Below are 26,175 nucleotides of genomic sequence, written 5' to 3'. Positions count from 1 at the left end.
ACGAACACGACAGACACGACCCGTTTGCCAGGCCTAATAATGATACAAAGATATATGAAAATTTAAGTTGTCATAATATGGATATTAAACGTCGCGATAAAAATGTATGTAAGTTGTTCTCCTCGCTCTAAAGGTCACCGCTATTTGGTGGGCGGGGGTTACCGCGTATAACAGTTGGCAACTGTAAACCTTTTTCCTAAAAGGTGTATTTTGATGGATTTCGTACATGGTTACAAACGAAACTATTTGCTAGAAGAAGGTAGCCCATGGTGTCATTGCCCATTTCCTACCATACCATGTTGGCCCGCCCACAATCTTGAGTGACTTAGTTACCATTGCAGTGGCAAAAATTAACCATGTTAATACATTTCTGCAGATTCTATATCTACCGATTCTTCTTTTTCAAAACAACTAACTATTTAATCCATTAATGTTCACTCTATTAATTAGGTGGTGCTATACACACACTTATTTTTACCTTACACACTATCTTTGTTAATTTATGTCTTTAGATCTTTTTTAGTTTATTCGATCTGACGATCAAAAATTGAGAGAGATGTGTGAGAAATAAAACGAGATGTAGCACCACCCTATATTTAAACCAGTTTTTTTTTTTTTTTCCTCAAATTTTCAAAATTTATTTAGTTGATCTCAATTTGTTTTTATGAAATGTGACTTAAAAATATTCAAATTCTGACAAAGCAAATCACATAATTAACTCATTCCAACACAAACTAGCCATACTGCAACCTCTTCCTGCACACAACAACCACACTCCACACACGCACCAAACACGCTATACACACTCCAAGCACTTCACAAGGTTGTTTCAAAAGGCTTCAAAGTCTAAAGCCTTTCCAGAAGAGCACAAATATTTAAAGTATGATCGCTAAATTTATTGGGGAGGAACTAGATGCAGCCTTTGATTCTGTTTCTGGCCATCACAGCGCCGAAACCCCCTTCATTTGGCAGCGTTTATTCCGGCTTTCGGCACGTAATCACTGCATACTTGATTAGATCCTTCTTGAATCCTTGGATCATTAGTGGCATTACCAATGCTCCTCTGATTGTTTTTATTCCTGATCAATTCAAATCAAGAAACACAGTTACACTGGGTTTTTCGACCAAAAACAATCAACGAACACAATTGTATAGATTGAAAAATGAAAGCTGAGACTGTTTCTGCAACTAGAGACATAAACACGTAGAAATCAAACAATGTAGTACGAAATGTGCATCTTTTCCCACTAAAGAAAAGTTTGGCATTGAAAAGTTTGGAAGAAACGCTAAGTTTATACCGGTGCGCAACAGCGATGTAAAACCCTTCCATGTCAATGCCGAGCGGATAACTGCAGGCCAAAATGGGGTAACATACGGGGACCAATCTTCTACCTTGATGTCCTGCCAAGGAAGGTTTCAGATGTTATTGCAGGTTGATGTAAAGACACCAAGTTGTTAACTCAAAAAGATTGGACTTAGTCCAGCCAATATTTGAGCGGGAAGTGATTTCCGCACACCCTTTTTCTCCCCTTGCACCCGCTTGTTTATATTGATCTGCGAAAATCATTCCTCTATTTGAGCAAGTAATTTACCTCGAGCGAATGGGACTCGAGTAATTTGAGATAATCAACAGCGGAACACCAGGCTGGCAGATAGAAAGAACTACATATCCTGTCCAGGAGGCGTTTCTCATCTGGCTTCAAGGTTGTTTCAGAAGCACCAAGATCCCTATGGCACCATGTGACCATTATTATTGTTGCTCATGGTGCAGCAACTCGAACCATCTCATTCACAAACTGCACAGTTTTAAGAAGAGCGAAAAAGAATATTAAGGCAAGTATTTATACAAAGAGTTTTAATAGTGTATTTCAACGTTGTAGTTGTACTTGCTACGAAATACGACATATCAAACAGTCATATTTACAACACATCGACAATTGTAAATCCACATTATCAACAATATTAAAGACATCGATATCATATTTGACAACATATCAACAACATGTCCGCATTCAAAAAGTGCAATTAACCGCAATGTAGAATTTTTATACAAATCATGCTCTACTATCAATCAGTTTAGTCGAGAAAGAGGTATACCTTGGCTTTGTCAGGCATGTGCTCTCCACTCTCCATGGACCATACCAGATCAAATTCCCCATCAGGAAATGGTTGGTTCAGAGCATCTGCAACTTGAAATGAGGCCTGCAAATGATGGACAAAAGTTCCCTTCATGTAATTCAGTCACGCAAACGGTAGGTGGTAAAAGCTTTTGATGTTGTAACTTTTGAAAGAGCTAAAAGTGTTTTTTTGACAACCAAAAGTATTTGTGACATGTTTGGCTAAAAAACTTTAAAATGTTTCTGCGATCCAGAAACATTTTTTGAGGCACTTTTTTAAAAAGCACTCATGTAACGACCCAGCCCCAAAATTTAAGGTTTTTAGAATTTTTTTTTTTAACATGAATTTACAAAAATGCCCTTTGAGACAAAGATGTTGACTTTTGTTGACCGTCTTGTCGTGTCACATAAGAATCATTTTCTTGGTGTATTTGGATAATACTCGTCGCTACGAATGCGTAGGTGTAAACGGAACGTGATTTGGAGTTATAACAAAGAAGTTATGGGCGAGTAAAAATAGGGACAAAATAGTCATTTAAATATTTTGTAAAAGGCTCCAGATTTTTGGAGCAAAATCTGGAAAGCTATGTGTGTGGCCTAAATTGAAGGAAATGAGAAATGGACGGATGGGAGAGAAGATAAGGGGGAAAAAGAAGAGAGAAGTAAAGACCAATCGGGAGAAGAGAGTGAAGTGAGTAACCAATGGGAAGAGAGAGCAAGGAGGGGAAAGGAGAGAGTTAAAGGGGAAGCTAATCGAACCCCTGACCCGTTTCCATGTCGTGACCCGATCTCCGACCTGGTGTTCCGCAGCTTTTCCGATGCCTTTCACGGTGTTTTCCTAGCTTTTCACGGCCAACCATCACTTGTAAACATCACCACGACATCCTTGCTATGAATTCCACCCCAAACCTGACGAGATTTGGTTTCATTCTTGGAGAATAGCACCGATAGGTGCGACGGGTCTCATGGTGGCGATCCGCCATTCCTGAAGCAAACTCAACTAACCACCACCACCACCACCAATAGACTCCCCTTAACCTCGGGAACAAAGTCTATGCATTGGTTGGGGTGTCGGAGCTTGTTTGGAATCGAATTAAGAACACCTATTTCTAAGGATTTTGGTGGTTCTTGGCGTTTTCAAGCCACTTCCTGCCCGAATTGGACTTTGGCCCATGTATGAAAGTTGTTCCTCTCATTGAGATCTTCATTCCTATAAAATTTAGGAATTTTTGGAAATCTTGGATTTTTCGGCAGGTCGGGGCTGCCATCGTTGGGGAAAAACCCGAGGTCTTTCCTTAGGTTTCTCGACGTGCCAAATTCGAATCAGCTATCCCTTTCCCCAAATTATAACATTTTAGTAGAGTTTTACTAAAAGGTCCTTAATTGTGTGTAGGCGCGTTGGCGGGAAGTGATCACATTCTTGATAGTTCGAGCAACTTTCGGGCAATGGAAAGCTTGTGAGTGGACCCCTTTATAACTTATATATTTTTATAAAATATTAGCCTAGCATGCATTACATATTTTATGAACAAAACATGATTTATAATATATTTTACGGATTTTCCTACTTTTGATTTAGTTAAATTGTTTTTACGTAATAATTAATTTAGCGGATTTATATATTACTAAATCTTATATCATTGGATTTTTGGTTATGAAATTCTATGGATTCACGTATATGTTTATTATGGATTCATGAATGTGATTTGCCATGAATTTATGAGATGAGGTTTGAGCTTTTGAGATTTGATGTTTGATACAAGATTTTGAAATATATTTTTAGTGCTTATCTAGTGGGTTATCATACGGCACATCCACATACCCACTACTACAAAATTGGCTTATTATGTCGGTTAGTGGTGGCGGTTTTATACTGTTACTGTCGGATAAAATATTTTCTGACAACATTTTAAAAAGTGTCGGAAAATAAAGTATTATTGTTGGTTATATTCAACAAGAATAATTAAGTGGGCCCTTAACTCCATTAGATACATTTTTTAAATAATTTTAACCAATTATGGCAGGTATATTTGACATGAGTAAGTAATGTGTCAAATCCGTCAATTATTTTCGAATTTTTTATACTAACTCTGACGGTTATAACCGACACAAATTTTTTCAAATTTTTTATACTAATTTTGACAGTTATATCCGACACAAATTGTGTCAAAATATTATATTATTGAGTGAGAGAGTTTATTTGAGATGAAGCTGCAAGTGAGCTCTCTCTCTCTTTCTCTGTGTCTCTCTCATGTGATAATTCTGCTAAAGAAAGAAACCTAATACGCAATAAAAGCTAGTGAGGATGGGATTTGGAAGCTAATGGAGAGGATCCTCCTAACTCATCATAGTGTATTGTTGGATTTTTATCCAATAGTTACAATTATTATAACTTTAAGTAGCAGTTGGATAAAAATCCAACGGCCCACGATGATGGGTCAGGAGGATCCTTTCCATTAGCTCAAGAGAGGATCCAAATCCATAAGGATGTGCCATATATGTCATATGACTGAGAGGTCAAAATATTATATTATTTTCATTTTTTTTAAACCATTACTTTTGATTAAATTTTCTTAAAAATATTATATTATATTAAACAAATAGTGATTTTATTGTTTATAATTGTCGAAATTTTGGATCCCGTTACCTAATCTGAGAAAGTTTTTTTTTTTGTAATTTTTACACATGCTATCTCGGAGTATATACAAACATATTTAACGGTTGGATTATTAAAACTAATTTCGTAGAATGCATATCCTATCAAATTGATAGATTTAACAAACACTTAAGATTTAATGTTATACTTCCATTAAGTATAAAATAAGATTTATCCACTAGTGTAAATAATTTAAATTGAAGATTGAATTCATTCATTGCATTCTTATAGGGTCGAGGAGTGTAGCTGTAAAAATTCATCAAAATCGGAGCTAAAATAACCGTTAAATTGAGATTTTTTGTTTATAACCGTCGAAAACTTTGTTCCGTTACCTAATCTATGAATGTTTGTTTTTTTCAAATTTTTACGTATGTGATCTCAGAGTGTGTACAAATAAGTTTGACGATTGAATCGTTGAAAAATGTTTCGTAGACTGCATATCGCATCAAAACGGTAGATTAAACGAATACTTTGAGTTAATGTTATACTTCTCCATCAAGTATAAAATAAGATTTTGTGGTATCCACTAGTGTAAGTATTTTAAATTGAAGATCAAATTCGTTCAATGCATTCTTATAGGGTCGAGGAGTGTCATTGTAAAAAATTATCAAAATCGGAGCTAAACTAACCATTAAATTGTGATTTTTCGTTTATAACCGTCGAAAACTTTTGTTCTGTTACCTAATCTCTAAATGTTTTTTTTTTGTTATTTTTTATGTATGTGATCTCGAAGAGTGTACAAACAAGTTTGACGGTTAGATCATTGAAAAAAGTTTCGTAGAATGTGTATCGCGTCAAAACGGTAGATTAAGTAAACACTTAAGAGTTAATGTTATACTTCCATTAAGTATAAAATAAGATTTTGTGGAATCCACTAGTGTAAATATTTTAAATTGATGATCAAATTTATTCATTGCATTCTTATAGGGTTAAGGAATGTAGCTGTAAAAAATCATTAAAATCGGAGCTAAAATAACTGTTAAATTGTGATTTTTCGTTTATAACCGTTGAAAACTTTTGTTCTGCTTCGTAATCTTTGAATGTTTGTTTTTTACGATTTTTTACATATGCAATGTCGGAGTGTGTACAAATAAGTTTGACGGTTGGATCGTTGAAAAGCGTTTCATAGAATGCGTATCGCATCAAAACGGTAGATTAAACAAACACTTAAGAGTTAATATTATACTTCCATTAAGTATAAAATAAGATTTTGTAGTATCCACTAGTGTAAATATTTTAAATTGAAGATCGAAATTATTCATTGCATTCTTATAGAGTCGAGGAGTGCAGCTATAAAAAAAAATCATCAAAACCAAAGCTACAATAACCGTTAAATTGTGATTTTTGGTTTATAAACGTCGAAAACTTTTGTTCCGTTACCTAATCTCTAAATGTTTTTTTTTTTTTTTTTTTTTTTTTACATATGCGATCTTGTAGTATCTCCAAAAAAATTTGACAGTTAGATCATTGAAACTAGTTTTGTAGAATGCATATCTCTGTTAAATCTGCCTAAATTTTAAAGTGGGAAAAGTAATTTGTGCTAAATTTTTATTTATGTTTTTCAAGTATTGATTAGACAATATTTAATTTGTGTGATGACATTTTCATTGTACAATTATCTTTTTGTTTCTTTATCGCATATTTTACATTATCTATGAAACCAAACAATTATTTATTTAATTTTTTAAAACGTGTTCAATTTAAATACATATTATTTATTTATTTATTAAACTAAAGAATTATTATTTTATTTTTTTAATTCGTAACAAAATTTTGGGGGGATTTTTGCCGCCATTTTTTTTTTCTGTCTGTTATAACTGATAGTAATGAAAATTTTATATCGATGAAAATGTTTTTGTTGGTTTTAACCGACAGTAAAAAAAAAATTTCCAAAATAAAACCCTTCCATCTCTTCTTTGCACCAGTGCCTTCTCCCTTCCCCCTTCCTTCCCCACTTTTCTCCTCTCCTTATTTCCTTCTCCTTCTCGCTTCAATCACCATGGATGAACAATTCGAGGAGCAACATTCCAAAACCCAGTACGTTTTAAATTATTTGTATTATGTTCAATTTGTGTTTTAAATTTTGATTATGTTATTAAATGGAGTTTGTATTTTGAATCTTGACTTGAGATACCTTATCAAATATTATGCATAAATTGAAAATTGGTCTTTGTTTAAAGCTTTCATGCAGGTTTCGTTTTTGTAAATATGCATCACCAATGTTTTTTTTTGTTATTAACAAGGAGCAATGCCTCAACGGAGAACTCAAAGCTGTGGAATTAGTAAAAGATTATAAACATAATTAACGAACTTATATATATATATATATGTTTTATTTTTAGTATTATTTATTCAATTATTAGTTTTGTTTATGTTTATTTAAATTGTCCTTTTTATATTTTTTTATTATTAATATATTTGTTGTCGGTTTTATCCGACATAGAATGCTCTTATTTATTCATTATTGATAAATTCTCTGTCAGTTATATCCGACACAAGTTCTGTTGGTTTTATCCAATAGAGAATGCTCTTATCTATTCATTATTAATATATTCTGTCAATTATATCCGACACAAGTTCTGTTGGTTTTAGAGTATTTTCTATCGGAAAATTCATTTCCTGATGCGGGCAATTATGCCGCTTATTATATCCACCACTGCATCCATTTTCTGTCAGATTTTGCTTAATATCCGACAGTAATATACGTTTTTATCGATTATCATAGCAACATTAATAAATTGTTTCCTAGTAATGACCACTGGTATTATGTATGTGGCCATAGGACACAAATGATGGAGGATGTGAGTTATGATATATATTATACCCCTAGCTTCACCGCCGAAAGCGGTGTTGGATAGCTTCACTAGTCACGGCTAGTGTCGGTGTGGATGTATGCTATTTTATACAGCTTCACCTACGGGTGATGGACAGGTTATTCAGCTTCACCTTTGGGTGATGGACATGTTATACAGCTTCACCATCGGGTAATGGACAGGTACTGCCTTCGGGTGACTATAATACCTCTAGTTGAGTACAGCATGAATATGATTTACGATGTTTCACACATGTTTTTCATGGCATGCTAGGATTTTTATAAAACCTATTATGTAGTATTATATATGTTTTAAAAAACAGGGGGTTAGTATGTTCACAAAGAAAATGGTTTTCCTATTACTAGTATTATTATTATAAACTTTGGTCTACTCACCTTTTCTGGTTTTGCGCTTCTTTAGAAGTTAGGATTGAGGCACAAGATCCCCGCGTCATGACTCTACAACATAGATATTCTCAAGTCTTCTCAGTATAGGTATCATTTCTTTGTTCACAACTTTTCATAGTAATTCATTCCATATTATTCTTAGTGGTTGTATGCTTTGAATACGATTCTGCTTCGGTATATATCTTTCTAATTAAATATTTTATTGGTATACATGTTTTTAATGGCTTCTTCACCCTCGGGTGTCGGCCAGCACGTGCTTACCCTAGTATTTAGGGATGTCGGAGTTGGGGCGTGTCAACTCCCAAGTGCTTTTCCATAATGAATTGTCCTTCTAATACTCAATGAACAAAAGTGCTTAATGATTTCCTACAAAAACAGCCTCAGACGAACATTTATTCCAATTAACCGGATTCCGGCTAAGCCTAGAGATAAGATGGGGATACCTGGTTGGCCAACCCTTGAGCAGCAGCAAGAGCATTGGCCCTTTCTGCCTGCACAGGGCTGAGGGTGATGCCTTTTGCATTGGCGCCATATTTACTGGCCAGATCTGGAGCTCCCTCCGATCCCACATCCCACATCCACCAAATTCTTGGGAATTCTAATTGGGGGCTCCTCTGCAAAAACAAATCTCAATTTAAATTACAATATTACCCCAAAGTTAATTAATTTATGAAATCACCTAATTAAAGATTAAAAAAAGAAAGACCAGAAATGCCGGCGAATCGGAGGACCTCAGTCGATCATGCGAATCTGGGCGGCGCGATGGTCAGGGAATGGAGACTGAAACGTCGGCGTTCGGGTCGTAGTAGCCGTGGTGCATATGGTCGCCCCAGATGTTCTCCCACAAGCCAGATGACTCGTCGTAAAGCTCAGCAATCCCCTTCTTCAACTCCACTACATCCATTGCCGCTGTCTCCGCCACCGCGTTCAGTCTCCTAAACAGTCTGTTCCTGAGCTCGCTCCAGCCACGACTGTACTCGTACAATGGTGGCACCTGCAAGGCAGCACTGCTCTACCAGCAGAGGCTCGATGAGAGAGAGTGACTGAGTGAGAGAGTATGAGTGCTTTGGAGAGTTGGTGGCTCCTGAAAAACAATACTGCATGCGTATGACTCGTGTTAGGATAACAGTGTAATATGACACCCGTAACGAAACCGTCGAAATGTATTATTTGGTGGGTTTCGATTCGGTTCAAATGGTTTGGTTTAATATACGTAAGGTTTTTGAAGAAGTTGGGATCATTAACAACCAATAACCCATGTTGGTTTCATGTTGTTTCTAAGAGCACCTTTAGATATTTTATAGTAGTTTAAGTGAGTGTGTGATGTACATAGGTATCGTTTGGTATGCAGACGGGACGGGACGGGACGGAACAGAACGGAGCAGGAGCAAAGATGCTCTTGGATGGAAACAAGGAGAAAGAAGAAGGAGATGGAGAGGTTATAATTTTGTGTTCCACGGATGTGGAACGAGTCGTTCCAGGGGAGTGAGGCGGAACGAAAATTCACCCAAAACTCGTCCCGTGGAACAGCTCGTTCCACCCGTTTTAGGCGCACCAAACATGGAACGGAACGGCTTGTCCCACTCTGTTCCGTCCCGTCCCACGTACCAAACGGTACCTATAAGAACCAGGCACTTGAATTTAATTTGTATTAAACTCTTGTTACGCAGTAGTGCTATTTACATACTCTTTTTTATTTTCCACACACTCTCAATTTTCAACATTTAGATCAAATGATATGAAGAAGATTAAATAACAGAAAATAACATGAGATGGGTCATAAGTAAAAATTGATGTGTGGATAACACTATCTTTGTCACAATGGTGTGAGTTTGATATGAATGAGTTTATATATTAAATGTGGAACCCATCCATTTTTTATTTTTCTCTATTTTATGATTGGCTACCTATTTTCTCTCTTGTAATTATAGTGGTATAAAAAATTAAAAAAAATAAAAAATTCACTCTCACAGCACTCAAAATTTTTGGCCTCCTGTATGAGATTGATTTCTATAATTGATATCACATGCAGTTTTCATTCTATTGTAGAATGCCTTAATAGAGATGTCAAATATGAATTGTCAAAAATTTAATTTAAGAAGAATGTGACCTTTGAAGTTGATGTCAAATTTTATTTATTTATTTAAGAGATATGTTAAATTATTGTTTATTATACATTGGGCCACAGTGATACAGTTTTAAAGGAGAAAAAAGTTTAAATAGTTTAAAAGTTGTATCTTATTGGTGATTATGGCATCTCACACATTAAATAATGAAATTGACTCCATTTTACATTTTTATTTGTTGTAAAAAAGACTTAAAAATAGTCAAATAACTTAGTTGTCATGTAACTTATGGCATCTCCTTGAAGAAAACCTTTGGTGTCATTTAGTCATAATTGGCGTACCTTAAACAATATTTTCCTTACCTAATTGCACAATACATCTAAAAAAATGTCAAAGAGAATTTCCTTGGACATAATTAAAGGAGTCATTGAAAGGTGACTAAAACATTGGAAATGGGGCAAGTGGCTCTTTACCACAGTGATGGAGAAGAGTATTGCCCTTGCACAACGGCGTGAGCATGAACCCCGTTAGCTCCCTAAAGAGTCGGCAAAAAAAATGGAAATGGGGACTACCCGAGCTAATGATAAGGCAAGAACACTTTCTGACCCAGTCCCATAAATTGGTTATAACGATATCGTGGAAATATTGCACGGGCCCATGGAGTTTCCTATTCCTCAACCAATTTGGTTGTGTTAGCCTTGAGATTGACCAAACATTTAGTTATATGCTGGCTAGAGATACTCTAACATAATCAAACTAATGACATTGTTCGTTCCTTACATGTAATGAGTTATTCCTCATATTGTTCGTTCCTTACATGTAATGAGTTATTCCTCTTTTGATGACAACGTGGTACCATTTCATCACATCCTTAAATAACCTCATGCTTAGCCAACCCAGAAGTCCTTATGGAGTGTATGATGATCCTAATAAATTATCACGTAACTATTTGATTTTTAATTTTAATTTTTTACAAATATAAGAAAAATATGTGAAAGAAATGATGAATGAAGTGTTGAAGTAAAGATGTGAATGTGCCACTTAGTATTACGGTCTAGTGATATTCCTCTTCACTTGTAAGTGAGATATCTTAGGTTCGATTCTCGCCAAAAACGAATGTGAACATTATTGTTAAACCATTGTGTGTCTTAGCCCATTGTGAGGCTCTTGGTTATGGAATTAATTGTGAGTATTTATCCTTCTCCTTCACCTTCATCTCTCTTGTTTTGATCTTCCAATTTCGTCTTGAGTTAGAAAATGGTCTATTGAAACACCCTTTAGCATAAAGAAAGCACAAGAACAAATAAAATGTGGAATTCTTACACCTGCCATAAAGTTACGCTTCATATTCTGCCACCTAAGTTGACCTCACACTTACGGCCCTTGGTTTGTGCATGAATATGGCTGGTCACATTCAACACAATTTCTCTTGGCTCATCTCAAATTGTCTCGGCCACTGTGTGCTCCCATTTATCCCGTCTTGATCTTTTGAGAACGTTCGAGCAAGAGCATGCATGTTGTGACCCGAAAAATGGTGAGCTATGTCCCAAGTGGAGTAGGATTCTTTCTTTCTTTTTTTCCTTCTCCTTCTCCTTCTCTTCTTCCTATTTGAATGGTCACGGATAAGCCACATCATTATCTTATATTATTTTTTTTATAACAAGAGAAAGACAAAATAAGAGAATGTAAGAGGAGGGGATGGAAGGAGATGAAAAGAGGAGGGGAAAGAATCCTAGTCCGTCCCAAATTTCAAGGTTTATTTTTTCACTTGAAAATTCTAATTTTTTATGTTTATGAATCCAAATAAAGGAATTAATGTATTTTAGCTTATAAATTCTGATTTTTACTAAAATTTCATGTTTATTTTCTTCATCCAAACATAATGTAAAAGTTAAGTAGTTTATCAAACGAGTCCTTAATATTGATTTTCTTTTATAATATTTCTTTTTCTAGTCAATTGTGTTGATTTTTTTTTTTTAAAACAATTGATATTATCTACATTAGGAGGAGGAGGTGAGTTTAGTCTCACAATGAGTTAACAATAATGTAGTAGAATCGAACCTAAGACCTCTCACTTACCAATGAAGAGGAATATCACTAGAACGTAGTACTAAGTAACAATTGTATTGAATTTTAAGTTGCAAATGCACCCTTGTGGCTTATTAAATGAAATTGTAACTCTTGTGTTTCTTCAGTTAACTAACATTTTTTTGTTGATAGTATCTATTTTTTCGTGGTTGAGAGAGATTTCAATTTCAATTTTTTTTTTCTTGTTATAAAAACTCTTTGCTTCAAGTATTTTTTTGCGAAATGTAATATTATTAAAAATAATTAGGTGAAAAAACCTTTTTTCCTCACTGTATAGATAATAAATTATTAAAAAACATTGTTTATAAATGTTTTATGATTATTGAGGATATATTTTCAACCTTTTTTTTTAGTACATCGATATTTTACACTAAGGAGAGGGGGAGTTCGTCTAAATCATTTAATGGGCAACTTAATTTGGTATCGAATTCACCATCCATGAGATTCGAACCTAAGATCTCTCACTTTCAAGTGAAGATGAATACTACCATACCATAGTACTGAATGACTTAAACGATAATTTTTGAAATAAAGGATATATTGTTCTTCTAGCAGAAACGCTTATAACAAAAACGTTTATCAAAGAAAGTGACTTGTATTGTTCATTTCCTAATGGGATCTAGAAAGTCAAATCAAAATTCCTCCTTTAGAGCAAGTCCACCCATGGTTTTTAGCTATGGCTAGATCCCAAATCCAATCGGACATTCACCTCTATCCATTTCTTCTAGACATGGCTAATGGAGATTTAGAAGTTGGAAGCAGCCATGTCAACTCTAGTCCAAAGCCTAATTTCATGGCAGTTATTAGTCACAATTGATCGAGAGTAGCATAATCATAGCAATATATTCTAAATTAATCTCATCCGTTAAATACTCGATGAATAGTAACTATCCTGGATGGGGAGTTGTAAAGAAAAGTCAAAGCAATTTACTATTTAAGAGGATAGTAGCGGTCACAAGTTCCCTCCAAGACCCAAATCCACCAAATGAGTGGAAATGCTCTTAAAATCCAATATGTGGCCTCCTTGACCTCATTTGTTTCAATAAATAAGAAGTCCAATAAAATGAGGCAAGTCTTTAATAATTTGGAGTATTCAACAGTCTGACTTTATATTTATTAAGCGTAAATGTTATCGTAGACAAATTTTTAGATCATATTTGCAAAGAGTGGTGATATTCTACATCCAGTGTTTTATTTCCTCATCCACTATTTAATGAAAATGTTAATAGCATATTTATTATTTTAAAATAAGACTCTTAAACCCCTATTTAATTCAGTACTAAAATAATAAATAAATAATGGTGGGTGATGTGTGATATCTTTGGTGAAAAGAGGTTAGGAATGATTTGGATTAGAATCAATAGAAAGGTTGGAGGAAGGAATGTGCATGTGCTAGATGAAGGCGAGAAACTTCAATGGAGAAAAAAGAGAATTGGGTGTGAGATCTGCGGTTTTGACAAAAAAAAGGAGGAAGAAGAGTGGTTTGAAAATCCAGGGTCTCTGCAAGGCGGCATTAGGTGTGAAGGAGATGGTGAATGTCTAGGTCTTAGGTCTTGCATTTTCTTTCATTTTTTCTATTTTTATTTATTTATAATATTATTTAAAGATATATCAGAGTTATTTTAAAAAATATATATTATGGTTATTTTGGGAATAATGGTGGGTGGGGAAATAACATTTTACTTTTTTAATTTTCTATGGTGGGTGGATTATCATGTGGGTGGGAAAATAGGACACTGCGGATGGGTCTAGTAGCACTCTTTGCAAATTATGTGATATGTCACCAATAAGAAATAAACACGTTAATCATCACTTAAGTACCAATCCAATTATCAACAAGCACGTAATATGGTTTAAATAGATGATCTCCCTAGCAATATTCATCTATTAGATTGGCAAAGTAAGCAAAAACCATACTTTCTCAACTTAATCCCGAGCGTTCATTTTCCGTACCACTAAATCCGAGATATTGTAAAATTGTTAAAATTAGATAATGAGTAAATTGTAGTAATAATCTCTCAACTTTAATCAAATTGGAGCAATGGTCCATCAACTACAAATTCATTACCATTGATCCCTCAACTCATCAAAATGTGTAGTTATGGTTATTTTTGTCAACTTCATTAGAATTTTATCAAAATAAGTTATGTTGGAATGATCATTGCTATAGTTGGGATCCCTCAACTCATCAGAAGGTGTACATATGGTTCTTTTCGTCAACTTCGTTAGAATTTTGTTAAAATAAGTTATGTTGAAATGATCATTACTACAATTGGGTTAAAAGGATCATTGCTCCAATTGGATTAAAGTTGAGGGACCAATGGTAATGAATTTTTAGTTGAGAGACCATAACTGTACGTTTTAATAAGTTGAAAGACAAATGATAATGAATTTTTAGTTGAACGACCATCGCCCACAATTGATTTAAAGTTAAGGGACCATTATTACAATTTACTGAGATAAAAACCCAGGTTAACAAGCATTGACAGCAAGGAGCAGAGCTCAGGTAGTTGAGCAGCTCTTATTCTCTTGAGTCATGGATCTGGGTCATCTTCTCCATCTCCTAATTCCCTCATGGAACTCTGTAAGCACCCCTCTCTTAATCCATCACCACATTTCCTTTAATCCCCCTTACGCTAATTAATTAATTAATTAATTAATTAATTGGTCAATCTCTTAAACCTTAATATTCAGGTTGCTATTCTGGCATTGTTCTTCACTTACTTGGCCATTGCTGGACCGATACTGCCCGGAAAACTTGTCCCCGGTGCCACTTTACCGGACGGCTCTCGGCTTCATTATCGATGCAATGGTGTGCTTTTTGAATGCATTCTTACTCATGCATATTACCTGTTTGTGTAAAGGTTTGTGTGAGCAGGTCTGATTTTGTGTAGAGAGTTTGATATAGTTTGAATTTTTTTTATTTGTCAGGTCTACTATCACTTCTGGTGCTGGTTGGGCTTCTTGGTGTTGGCGCTAAGATGGATATCGTGTCGCTTAATGTATGTGATCATTCCTACGTCAATGTGGTTTTTTTCGGATTGTTAATTTCGATGTACTGACTATTTTTGTGTTAATGGTGTGGCAATTTCATTTTTGTTCTTGAGAGTTTTACTTAATGGTCTGTTCGTATTTACATCCTGCCTCCAATTTTGTGTTCAAATACGTTGCGAGGTTACACCTGCATTTGATCATGTTGTGGAATTGAAGATGATTTAACAACCCACATGTTGGCTAAAATTTGAATGATATCAACTGTTATTTAAGACAAATTAAGTAAACCAAATGGGATTGATGCATATGGAAAGTAGAAAGTTGTTCCACATGCATCTAAATTCATCCATTCCCTAAACTTATCAAAATCAATCCATCATAATACATAGTTTAACTGCTTTCAGTTTTACATCTCTCTCTCTCTCTCTCTCTCTCTCTCTCTTTCTCTCTCTTTTAGAGTGGTGCAAATGAATTTTTGGAGACTCAGTGTATTAACATCATAAGACCGTTTGCAGGCAATATCAGATAGAGGACTAGAGCTGTTATCAACAACTTTTCTGTTTAGTGTTCTGGTAAGTTAGGAATCTATTGAAATAGTTTTCCAAGTTACGTTGCAGTTGGTAAAGTGTGTGCATAAACCTTGGTATGATTGTTTAAGATAAATATCACTCAGATGGACAATTATGAGTTAAAAATTGAGCATTTCAATGTTTCTGTTTGTTCTCGTGTGGAAGAGATTCCATATGGGCACCGCCACAACCTCGTAGTAACTGGGACAGTGTTCACTCTGAAATACCAAAGATAAGCCAAAACTTCGATATGAAATTAATTGGATTGGGAGAATAATTAGGCCATTCTGGCATGCAAAGATATATGGATAAAAAATCTCAAGAAATTTTTCATAGTAATGTATGCTTCATTTACCTTTTACGAGACCCACATGGTAAAGAAGAAAATCACTTGTCTGAATTCACTTATATTTAACCATCATACTTTCCATTTTTAGTGGATGAGTAGTAGATCATCATTATTAAGCCTTCTTCTCTTATCAATGCTTATGTTAATTGATATGTAGTTGTTTTCTCAATTGCTTATTATGTTAGGTCACACTGGTACTTTACGCTGCGGGCTGCAAGTCGACCAACCAGGGTTCTTCCCTAAAGCCTCATGTCACAGGGAACCTTCTTGATGACTGGTAGCTTAAGCATATTGTCTAACTTATTCCAAGTCATCTCCATTGGGCGAAATGGTTTATATTCATATATGATATAGAAACTTGTAAAAATTGTTTATATAAATATAAACAAAACATATATATAGTGGTTTTAGTAAAATTTTTTCTTACCTGCCTTATGGGAATATTTTCATTTTCATGGTAGGAGAGGATGTTATAGAGGGGTTGTAGTGCTGATACTGTGTAACCTGTCTTATCATTCCTACCCTAGACTCTCTGCCATCTGCATGATTAGACAACCTGAAAACTCCCTGTCCTGACATTTATGTGCAAGATTAATCTTTAATTATTTAAAATGGTACAGATTTGCTGAATATTCTTTTGACCGATGAAAAGAAATCTGTATGTTGTGGTTTAGAACAAACAGAAATAAATTAAGTCTCGATGATTTTTGTCTTTACTGCTTCATCACATTGCAATGAAGTGTTCATTTTTTGTATTTGTGTCAAACCCTTGTCAGATGCATCCTTCAGTTAATTGATATGGACACTCTTACTTTGCTTTATAGGTGGTTTGGAATACAGCTTAATCCTCAGTTTATGGGCATTGACCTCAAGTATGTACTTCAGTCTTCAATATTGATGACATGTTCTAACACACACCCGTAAAATTAGCATACTACTATGGTCTTAACAATCACTTTTTGTTAATGTTTTAGTAATTTCTTTTGATTTCAAACCTTTATTACTCTTCCTTACCTGAAAATTTCCCTTTCCCCTTCTGTAGAACAGTTCTGTATCTCTTACTGCGGTCTGAGTTTGTCTCCTTTCCTTTTCTATTCTTCTTCCCCTTTTTCTCTTCTTTTCCTTAGTCCTCATCATGTTACCATTTCCTCTGATTGCTATTACATTTTATACCTACTTGTATAACTGGGACAAAATTAGTCTGTTATTAATAATTAATATATATATATGAGTCTTATAAAGATGATAATCTCTTTTGTAGATTTTTCTTTGTTAGAGCTGGAATGATGGGCTGGCTATTTATCAACCTTTCGGTTCTCGCCAGAAGTGTTCAAGATGGTACCTTTAGTCAATCAATGATCCTCTATCAGTTGTTCTGTGCGGTAATCTGGGACCTCCTTTTATACGTGTATAAATTTGTTTCTCTACACGTCTTAATATGAGGTGCATACAAAATTGCCACATGGGCATCATCGCCCATACTATGATAGGAAATGAAGCATGCAACCATTGTCCCCCACTTGCACATTTCTCCTTCCTGCTCTGTGTGTGTATGTGTGCGCGTGCATGTAAGGACAGATGTATGTTTGTATTTGTATGCTAAAAATTCTGTCATTTTCTCTCTTTTATTTTTTCCAGTTATACATCTTGGACTACTTTGTTCATGAGGAGTACATGACCTCCACGTAAGTACATTACCATGGCGTCTAGCTGAATAATTCAATTTAGTTTTATCCTGTCACTGTTTTATTTTGCATTACCAAATATCTTTTCACAATATGCTTCCCCTGGCAGAATCTGACTCGTACACGCTCTCTGAAAATACGCCTGAAACACAAGTCTGATTGTATCTTTTGTCATTTCCGGATTACTTGCTATGCCCATTTATTTTGGTTGTTTCTATGTACTTCGAGTTGTATGTTCTTTTCATTTTTTTTTTTTTGTTTTTTGGGATAGTGAGGAAAGAATTCATTAAATTTGTTCTGCTATATTTCTTCATGCTCCTCTTTCGCTATATTTTTTTTTATTGAGCAACTTGTCAATTTGAGGTCATTATATGTTTTGCCTTTGCATATTCGATTTATTTTTACCTGGTTTTCCTTTACAGATGGGATATAATCGCAGAGAGACTGGGCTTCATGCTGGTATTTGGAGATCTAGTCTGGATTCCGTTTACTTTCAGCATCCAGGCATGTAGCCTGAACTAGAGCTTAGATAGCTCAACTGGTTTTTTCTTTACTTCTGCACCCAAAAACATTCTTGTGCACACTAAATACTTGATTTCTGTGCTTCCATACGCTTTTGGTTGAGAACTCAGTTTGTCTATTGCCAGAACTGTAAAAGATAAAGCATATTTGGTATAGATTCTATGAAACAGGCGTGATTTAGATGCAAAATTGAAACCCTTGGCTGTTATATTCTTCATTGTTGTTAATATCTGCATGATTATTTCCTTTGTTAAAGGGATGGTGGCTTCTGAGTAACAAGATGGAGTTAGGAACAGCGGCTGTCATAGCAAATTGCTTGACTTTTCTGATTGGGTAATCTTCCCATCAACTTGTAGTTGGGATTTGAAGCTTTATAACCTATTGCTCTTTGTGCATTTGCCAACATTACTTTTAATTTCCATACTGGTCAGGTACCTAGTATTCCGAGGAGCCAACAAGCAAAAGCATGTCTTTAAGAAGAATCCGAAAGCACCCATATGGGGTAAGCCCGTGAGGGTCATTGGGGGAAAGTTGCTTGCTTCTGGTTATTGGTAAGGTTCCATCTATCACTTTCTTATCATCTTCTCATTTCTACAGGATAAAAATTGATGAATGTAAACAAAATGGTAAATGGAAGTACATCGCCATGTGAAGATATAGTATTTGGACAATGTTGAAGCAATTTGGAAATTTTTATAGGTAAAGGTGTAATAAGCAAACAAGAGATGAGAACAATATGTGTTTAGTTCCAGAACTATTTTGAAGGAGAAAAAAAAAACGAATGTTTCGTCACAAACATTTACTCACGGTTCTGATTATTTTGGTGTAGGGGAATTGCGAGGCACTGTAATTACCTCGGCGACTTGTTACTAGCACTGTCTTTCAGCTTACCTTGCGGGATAAGGTAGTTTCGCTATTTCTTTACAAATGCTCATATATGTTTCTTGCAAGGTAATTATCCGTTTTGAATGTCACTTGTTTTGCAGTTCCCCAGTTCCATACTTCTATCCAATTTATCTTCTTATTCTGCTCATATGGAGAGAAAGAAGAGATGAAGCTCGTTGTGCCGAGAAGTACAGAGAGATCTGGGCCGAATACTGCCGGCTTGTTCCGTGGAGAATATTACCTTACGTTTGCTAAGCTTCTGGACCTTGCACAACATCATCACGTTTAAGCTGTGTGGAGTTCATGCATTACTTCATTCATGACTGTTGAGTTATTTCAGAAAGAAAATGTAGTGCATCCTTTAACTATCATGGATTCGAACAAGTACCACTAGACTAACAGCTAGCTGATATGTTCGTCGTTAATGTCAGTTGAAGAAGAAAAACAAAACGGATGATATTCCATCCATGATTTGATCCTGCATTTGTTGGATCAAGTGAGCATTTTCCTTTTGAAGTAATGTGTACGATAAGAGACTGGTTAACATCAAGATCCTAATGTGGGTTGGGCTTGGGCTGTTCGGCTCATAGTTTTTATGTGTTATTTTTTGGCAAATTGATAATCAAAATTATTATAATTTGGATAGTGTTATCAACATGCTCATTTTTACTTCTTACCCGCTCCTATCAATTTTAGGTTGTTAGATTGGGTAAATTGAAGAAGGTCAACGAGAAAAAAAATTAACAAGAGTCTGTAGTAGGTAAAAATAGGTGCGCGAATAGCATTTTTTTTATAATTTTCATAAAGAATTCAAATTTGGGCGTAAGAGGGTGTATTATTATGACAAATTGACTTAACTTATGTCTGCATAGTTGTTATGTTTAGAGGGTATGATATCCACACATTCTATTTTACTTCTCACACTTTTTTAATTTTCGGTCGTCAGATCAAATGAATTAAAGAAGATTAACGGATAGAAATTATCAAGGAGTGTATTCACACACCCCTATGTTTAGTCCATGCATAATTGAGACATGCTTATTTTTTACGTTTGGGAAGTAATGATATAATATTATATGCCCTAGTGGAAAAGTGTGCTACTAACCAAATTATGCTCACCTAAAAGTCATAAACTAAAAGCTTGTGAGATGGCATTTTGTAATGGATGTAGGGTTGCTTGGTAGTTGAGAAAGCTTTGTTTTGCACATACAGTCAAACGCACACAGCCAGAGAATAACTAAAGAGCGGTGATGCGTGGTGGTGGATAGATTTTTCAAGTGTCGAAAAAACGGTCATACATTAAGTATCATAATGTAAATAGTTAAAATTTTTATATAATTATTTGTATTATGTCACTTAATGTATCAAATCGTGTCTCTAGTATACTGAAAAATCTACAGTGATGGTGGTGGTGGGTGCTCCCCTTTTGTCGTCCTTTGGTTTCCCTTATCTCCACCTTTAACATCTATTCCTTGATCCTTATCACTCAACAACAAATAAAATACAACAACACTCGACTTTTTATATGTAATGAGTCATTCTTTCTTAACTGTAAACAACGGTTTGTTAGCCTTTCATGTTGGGCCATATATGTTGGATTTGATTTTTATAAATTGACATCGAATTCACTCAGAAAGTCAGAAATTTTAAATCTAGTAACGGCGAGTTCAATTGTTTTATATAATAAGGGTGTGATATTCACACACCCCATTTTACTTCTCTCACACTCTTTTAATTTTCGATCGTCAGATTGAATGAATTAAAGAAGATCAAATGACAGAAATTAACAAGAGGTGTGAGATAAGTAAAAAGGGGTGTGTGGATAGCACACCCCTATATAATATATGATTCTCATGAATTTGATTCTTATAGAATATGACTTGTACACCTATTGATCTCATAACTACAAACATAATGTTATAGAAATCAAACTTAGACGACTTAATTTTTATACATAAACTCATTAAATTAAAAATAATATAAAACTACATATATATCAAACTGTGATTTGTCTGCAAACAACAGAACATCCTCCAAATAAAAGAAGGGAGAAGGAGGGATGCTTCTTTCTCTCAACCTCTTTTGGCTAACATTGTGCATTACAGAGGTGAAAGGGCTTGCATGTAAATTAGCAGCAAGAGGGGGATGATGAGGTAGGACTAAACGTTCAGGGTAATGCTAGGAATATTGAATTTGTGGATTAAATTTTTAAAATTAAAGGACATAAAAATCGATGATTGGTTTATTACTTTAATGTTAATAAACACGCTCATTTCTATTAATAACACATCATTTAGTTTGCAAATTTAGTTTTCCCAGTATTACCCAAACATTAAACAACCCGTGATGATGAAGGCATTTCATTCAAGAAGTGGTCCCCTTCAATAAAGCAAGGCAAAGACTCGGTCGATGCCTAATTATCCTTTCCTTCCAACCTACGCAAAGAGGAGGGAGAGAGAGAGAGAGAGAGAGAGAGAGAGAGAGAGAGAGAGTTGCTTACAGTTGTTGTTCATTAGTTTTTTGGAAAACTTGGAAATTGTAGATAAAAAGTCTGGGCATCTCTTCTCTAATCAACCCACATTTTGTAGCATGTTAATTAGCAACCGAGTGCAAGTAATTACGGTCTCGTTCGGAAGTGCTGTAATTTCTTCAAGAAAAATAACATGGGAGGTGTGTTATAAAATCATTAAAAAAAAACAGTTTAAGCGATTTTATATAAAAGCACATGAAGGTGCTTCTCTTCAGAAGTAATTATGACTCTTTCAAAATCACTTTCAAACGAGCCTTACATGACAACAATTCACCAAGCTACACTATTACAATATCTTGTACGAAAATTGTAGAATGAATTAATAATTATAGCATAGATTAATAAACTTATGAATGGTCAATGGGTACCTATTTAGTTTTGTGGAGGTCCATTTAAATGTAGATATGTGCTATTTGTGGTGGTGAGAGGCGATATTTGTGTTTGTGATGGTGATGATGGTGATATATGGGCACTTATTGACCATGCCTATGAATCATGATCCATAGTTGTTGATTCCTTACCTCAAAATTCACAAATCCTTATAATGAGCCGGTCCATACTATACAAACTCCATTCCTCTAACATAGGAAGCCAAAAAATCTTTTTATGTGGGTAGGTCCCACTCCACCTATTTTTTAGGTTGCCACTCCCACATTATGTCTTTCGTATTCAAGAATCTTTTATTAAAAGGAGAAATTCTTACGGCCGATCGTTAACCGTTAAAATACGAATCAACCTCAGAACAGATGGGCCCCTACTTGTAGTCCTCAATTTGGGCACACCTGCAGTGTGTTACCATATGTACAAACAATCGAATGCAAGAATTTCTCCTATTTCTATACGTCGAAAAGACGATTTGTGTTTCTCTTTCGACAATTACAACGACAAACCATGCATGATTAGGGTTTAGGGTTACCAATGTCTTTGACACAAAAGCAAGAAGGCATTCATATCATCATATTCAGAATGCATGATTCATCATCTGTAATTCCATAAAGGCTTTCCACCGATTCCACGCACATCACATGCAGATGACGATGCAGTTTGCAGAAGCAAGTAAACAAAACAAAACACTCACTTTTAGAAAGACGGACGTTTAAAGCATCTTCTTTTTATACAGTGCTCTTTCCAATTTGTATTTTGAAGGTTTGATCATCAAATTCGATGCAGATTAGTACCCTGATCTAATATTCAATACAAAATTAGTACCCAAATCAATCCAATTTGTTTTGGTTTTGAAGCTGGTAATTAAAAAAGTTCTTCACTGACAAGTGTACGTGCATGTGGACTTCTCGAATTTGCCTGGCTATATATTGATGTGCCACGAATCTTATTCTTTTTGTGAGTGAGACAGATCATATATATATATATATATATATGTTATTCTTAGCAGAGATTTCGTTCTAGTGTTCTTGGAGCGGGATGTCATAGTATCATCGTATTTTCCTTTCTGTTCCTCTTTGGCTCTACGATATAAGGCAACATATGGTCATTATACATGCAATGCAGAGATACTATATCAATCCCGCTCAATGAACAGTGGAGCGAAATCTCTCTTAAAACTTTAAAAGGAAAAGGAGAGAGAAAGGGAGAGGGCTGCTAAGCCAAAGGCAATGGTGATGAATCATGGTTAGGCAGGGGTACTTGTCAAACTTTTCGTTGCGTATGGTTAACTTGTTATTTGCCAACGCATATTCTTGTAAGCAATAAAGCCAGAAATTTTTCAATGCGCTGGAAATACGATTTCGTATATCAGTGTCATAATATAATTGGTTGAAATTTTTTTTTTTCAAATTATTAACTAATTATATTATTACACTTGATATACAAGTTATGTTACTGGCACATTAAAAAATCTCTCAAATAAAACAAGAGAGAAGCAGGTAGTTCCTTCACCATTCACAAACTTCTTTTATCTTTGTTTTCCTCGAGTTTGCATTCACTATTTTTCACCCTAATTTATTTGTAAATGGACGGTGGATGTGTTAACAATATCTAGAATAGGATCCTCTCTGAATCCTCTTTGTAAGAATCGAATGATCAATCAATCGTATCTGTTCATCGTACATCGTAGGACTTAAAATTATTTAAAATTAAATATAAATAATATATAATAAAAATTGACCATACAAAATTGATTGATCATCAGATTCCAAAAAAAATTCCAAAAAAAGAATCAGTGAAGACCCTTGTCCACAATATCTCACCAACCCAAAGCCAGGTGCACTGATGACCTAATAAATATGTGCAGAAATCGAGATAGGAAGAGAGAGAGAGAGAGAGGAGAAACATGAAAAGAAACGCAAATCGAGATGGAGAGTGGGAGGGACGCACCACTTAATTCACCTCGTCTTGCGGCGGTCAACGATGGCATTGAAATGAGTGGATGAATACTACTAAAGTCAAGGTATCGTTGGAATATTCTCCTACTCATTTCAAAGGCAAATTTCTAGTTGAGTGCCGCAACACGAGGTGAATAACCATAAAATGTTAAGAAGATTCTAAAATGTAGGAATTTCATGAATTATCTGTCACTTAAAATTTTTTATATAATATTTTATAATATTAGTAAAAAAATTAACGTTAAGCTATAAAATGATAAAAAATTTATAAAAAATCTCAATCTAAAAGAGTCGCACTCATGCATTGGAACATTTCATAAACACATAAAAGTACGAAGCCCAATGTACAATGCATACAAAAGTAGATAATCCTTGGGTACTCATTAGTGACTACTTACTTTCTTATTTTGTCCAATGATATTTTAATACATGTTTTAGTGTTTAAAAAAATAATGGACATGTTATTATTATTTTTTTCTTTAAAAAATAGAAAAGACGTGATGTTACTTTATTAAATCAAATTAGAAAATAAATATATAAGGCACTCACTAATGAATACCTAAATATTATCCTACAAAAGCTAAGCCATGAAAGTCTTAAATAAGTTCCCTATTTGTTTAAGAATTTGCTTTAGATAAAAAAAGCTGCATGATGGGCCATTCCAATGGGATCAACAATTTGCTTTAGGACAAAGTAAAGAAAAACTTCAAACACTCGTTGTCATACGAGTCAAATGTAAAATTTTTTACTTATAAACAAAATAAAAATACTAACAAACTGCAGTACTAATTAATAACTAAATTATAATTAAGCTGGGAATGATATTAATGTTGATTGGTAGAAAGCTTAACCATCTCCGATACTTGAGTCTTGACACAGTAACTTGGTCTTCCAAACATTTTCATTTCCTTAATAATATAATAGATAGAAAAAAAAAAGAAAAAAAAAGGACAAACATCTGAACTCAGAACAACCATATTTACAATCATTGTTTATTCAAAAACCTTAAATCACGTCACATCAAATTAAAGCACCTAAACATAATTTCAATAAAATTAGCGTACTAATTTGCCCTTTTAGTAGAAAAAGAGTATTCTTAATTCCAATGAAAAGATGAGAAATGTAAAAGAGTCTCTCACAAAAGTAGAACTCGTTGTAAATTCTTTATCAGCTCATACTTTTGATACAATAACAATATGACACAAAAATTAACGAAGTGACAAAAAATTCATTAGAAGTTCACTTTAACAAAATCATCTTAACATTCCTCAATAAATTTTCTCTAAGTATCCTCCCAACTGAAGGCCAACTAATGGATTTACTTTTGTCGGAATCTATATATTAGATAACAGATTAAATATCTCCACATTTTTTTTCAGTGCACTATACCTACCTATAGCATGTGTGAATTTACATGAAGGTGCATGCCTCGAAACTTTTACACTCAAATCATCATTTGACAGCCAAAAATACTTATAACTTTATATACGTTTAAATTTCCAGCGAATTTTTTTTCCAAAATGTTTAGATTTAGAGTTCACATCCCAAATGACTTCTTCCATGCTCTTTTAATTTTTTAATATTTTCTACACACCATTAACACTTGATAGAAATATATTAAAAAATTAAAAGGGTGAAATAATTTAGGGTGTGTGAATATAATCTCCCTAGATTTAAAGTTAAGAAACAAAACATATACAAAACTAAAATTGAACATAATAAAAATACAAAAATTCGTTATAATATAAATAAGTGTAGTAAATAAACATAAAAAATTAGAATATGTCATGACTTTTAGATTGAATTAAGTCTGGCAAAGAAAAAATTGGATCGAAAGTTTCCTCTGGGTACATCTAGATTTCCAGCCAATTTTCCCCTAATGTTTAGATTTTAGAACTTTTGAAATCGGGATATGATTTTTCAATTCAACTTGTACCCTAATTAGTCCCAAATATTTGGATGAGCATGTATGGTTTCACAAACATTTTAATATTGACAGAAAAACAGGTATAAAGTATAAATTTAAATAAAAAAGAAAATAATATCATTAGTATAAGATGTGTCTAATTATAAGTACGTGTACTATAAACAAACAATAATATTTTATGCTGCCACATATGTATCTAATGTGTTCTCATTGACGACAAAAGTT

The 26,175-nt window shown here is 34.3% G+C and overlaps 3 protein-coding genes across 3 annotated transcripts; 1 reads left to right on the top strand and 2 right to left on the bottom strand.

Annotated features, from left to right (window-relative positions):
• Positions 1-706: 706 nt before the first annotated feature.
• LOC103955170 (probable tocopherol O-methyltransferase, chloroplastic) lies at positions 707-2,207 on the bottom strand. The gene is made up of 4 exons (XM_009367046.3): positions 2,098-2,207; positions 1,593-1,796; positions 1,299-1,401; positions 707-1,079 (listed from the first exon to the last, which is right to left on the bottom strand). The coding sequence occupies exons 2-4, from the start codon at positions 1,746-1,748 to the stop codon at positions 976-978; spliced, it is 363 nt and encodes a 120-aa protein (XP_009365321.2). The 5' UTR covers positions 1,749-1,796; positions 2,098-2,207; the 3' UTR covers positions 707-975.
• On the bottom strand, positions 1,761-8,897 carry LOC125469891 (tocopherol O-methyltransferase, chloroplastic-like). Its single transcript, XM_048567954.1, has 4 exons — positions 8,775-8,897; positions 8,437-8,607; positions 2,098-2,202; positions 1,761-1,796 (listed from the first exon to the last, which is right to left on the bottom strand). Exons 1-4 carry the CDS (start codon positions 8,895-8,897, stop codon positions 1,761-1,763), a joined length of 435 nt encoding a protein of 144 aa, XP_048423911.1.
• Positions 8,898-14,589: 5,692 nt separating this feature from the next.
• LOC103955169 (delta(14)-sterol reductase-like) lies at positions 14,590-19,667 on the top strand. The gene is made up of 13 exons (XM_009367045.3): positions 14,590-14,731; positions 14,842-14,959; positions 15,079-15,149; positions 15,657-15,713; positions 16,245-16,336; positions 16,884-16,931; positions 17,321-17,441; positions 17,698-17,744; positions 18,167-18,248; positions 18,523-18,599; positions 18,698-18,817; positions 19,096-19,170; positions 19,253-19,667. Exons 1-13 carry the CDS (start codon positions 14,684-14,686, stop codon positions 19,404-19,406), a joined length of 1,110 nt encoding a protein of 369 aa, XP_009365320.1. The 5' UTR covers positions 14,590-14,683; the 3' UTR covers positions 19,407-19,667.
• The last annotated feature ends 6,508 nt before the right edge of the window (positions 19,668-26,175 follow it).

The sequence above is a fragment of a genome, unplaced genomic scaffold, assembly GCF_019419815.1.
Source record: "Pyrus x bretschneideri cultivar Hongxiangsu unplaced genomic scaffold, Pyrus_bretschneideri_v1 Contig47, whole genome shotgun sequence".
NCBI lineage: Eukaryota > Viridiplantae > Streptophyta > Magnoliopsida > Rosales > Rosaceae > Pyrus > Pyrus x bretschneideri.
The sequence above is the reverse complement of the archived record's forward strand: the minus strand, read 5'-3'. Positions and strand labels throughout refer to the sequence as shown.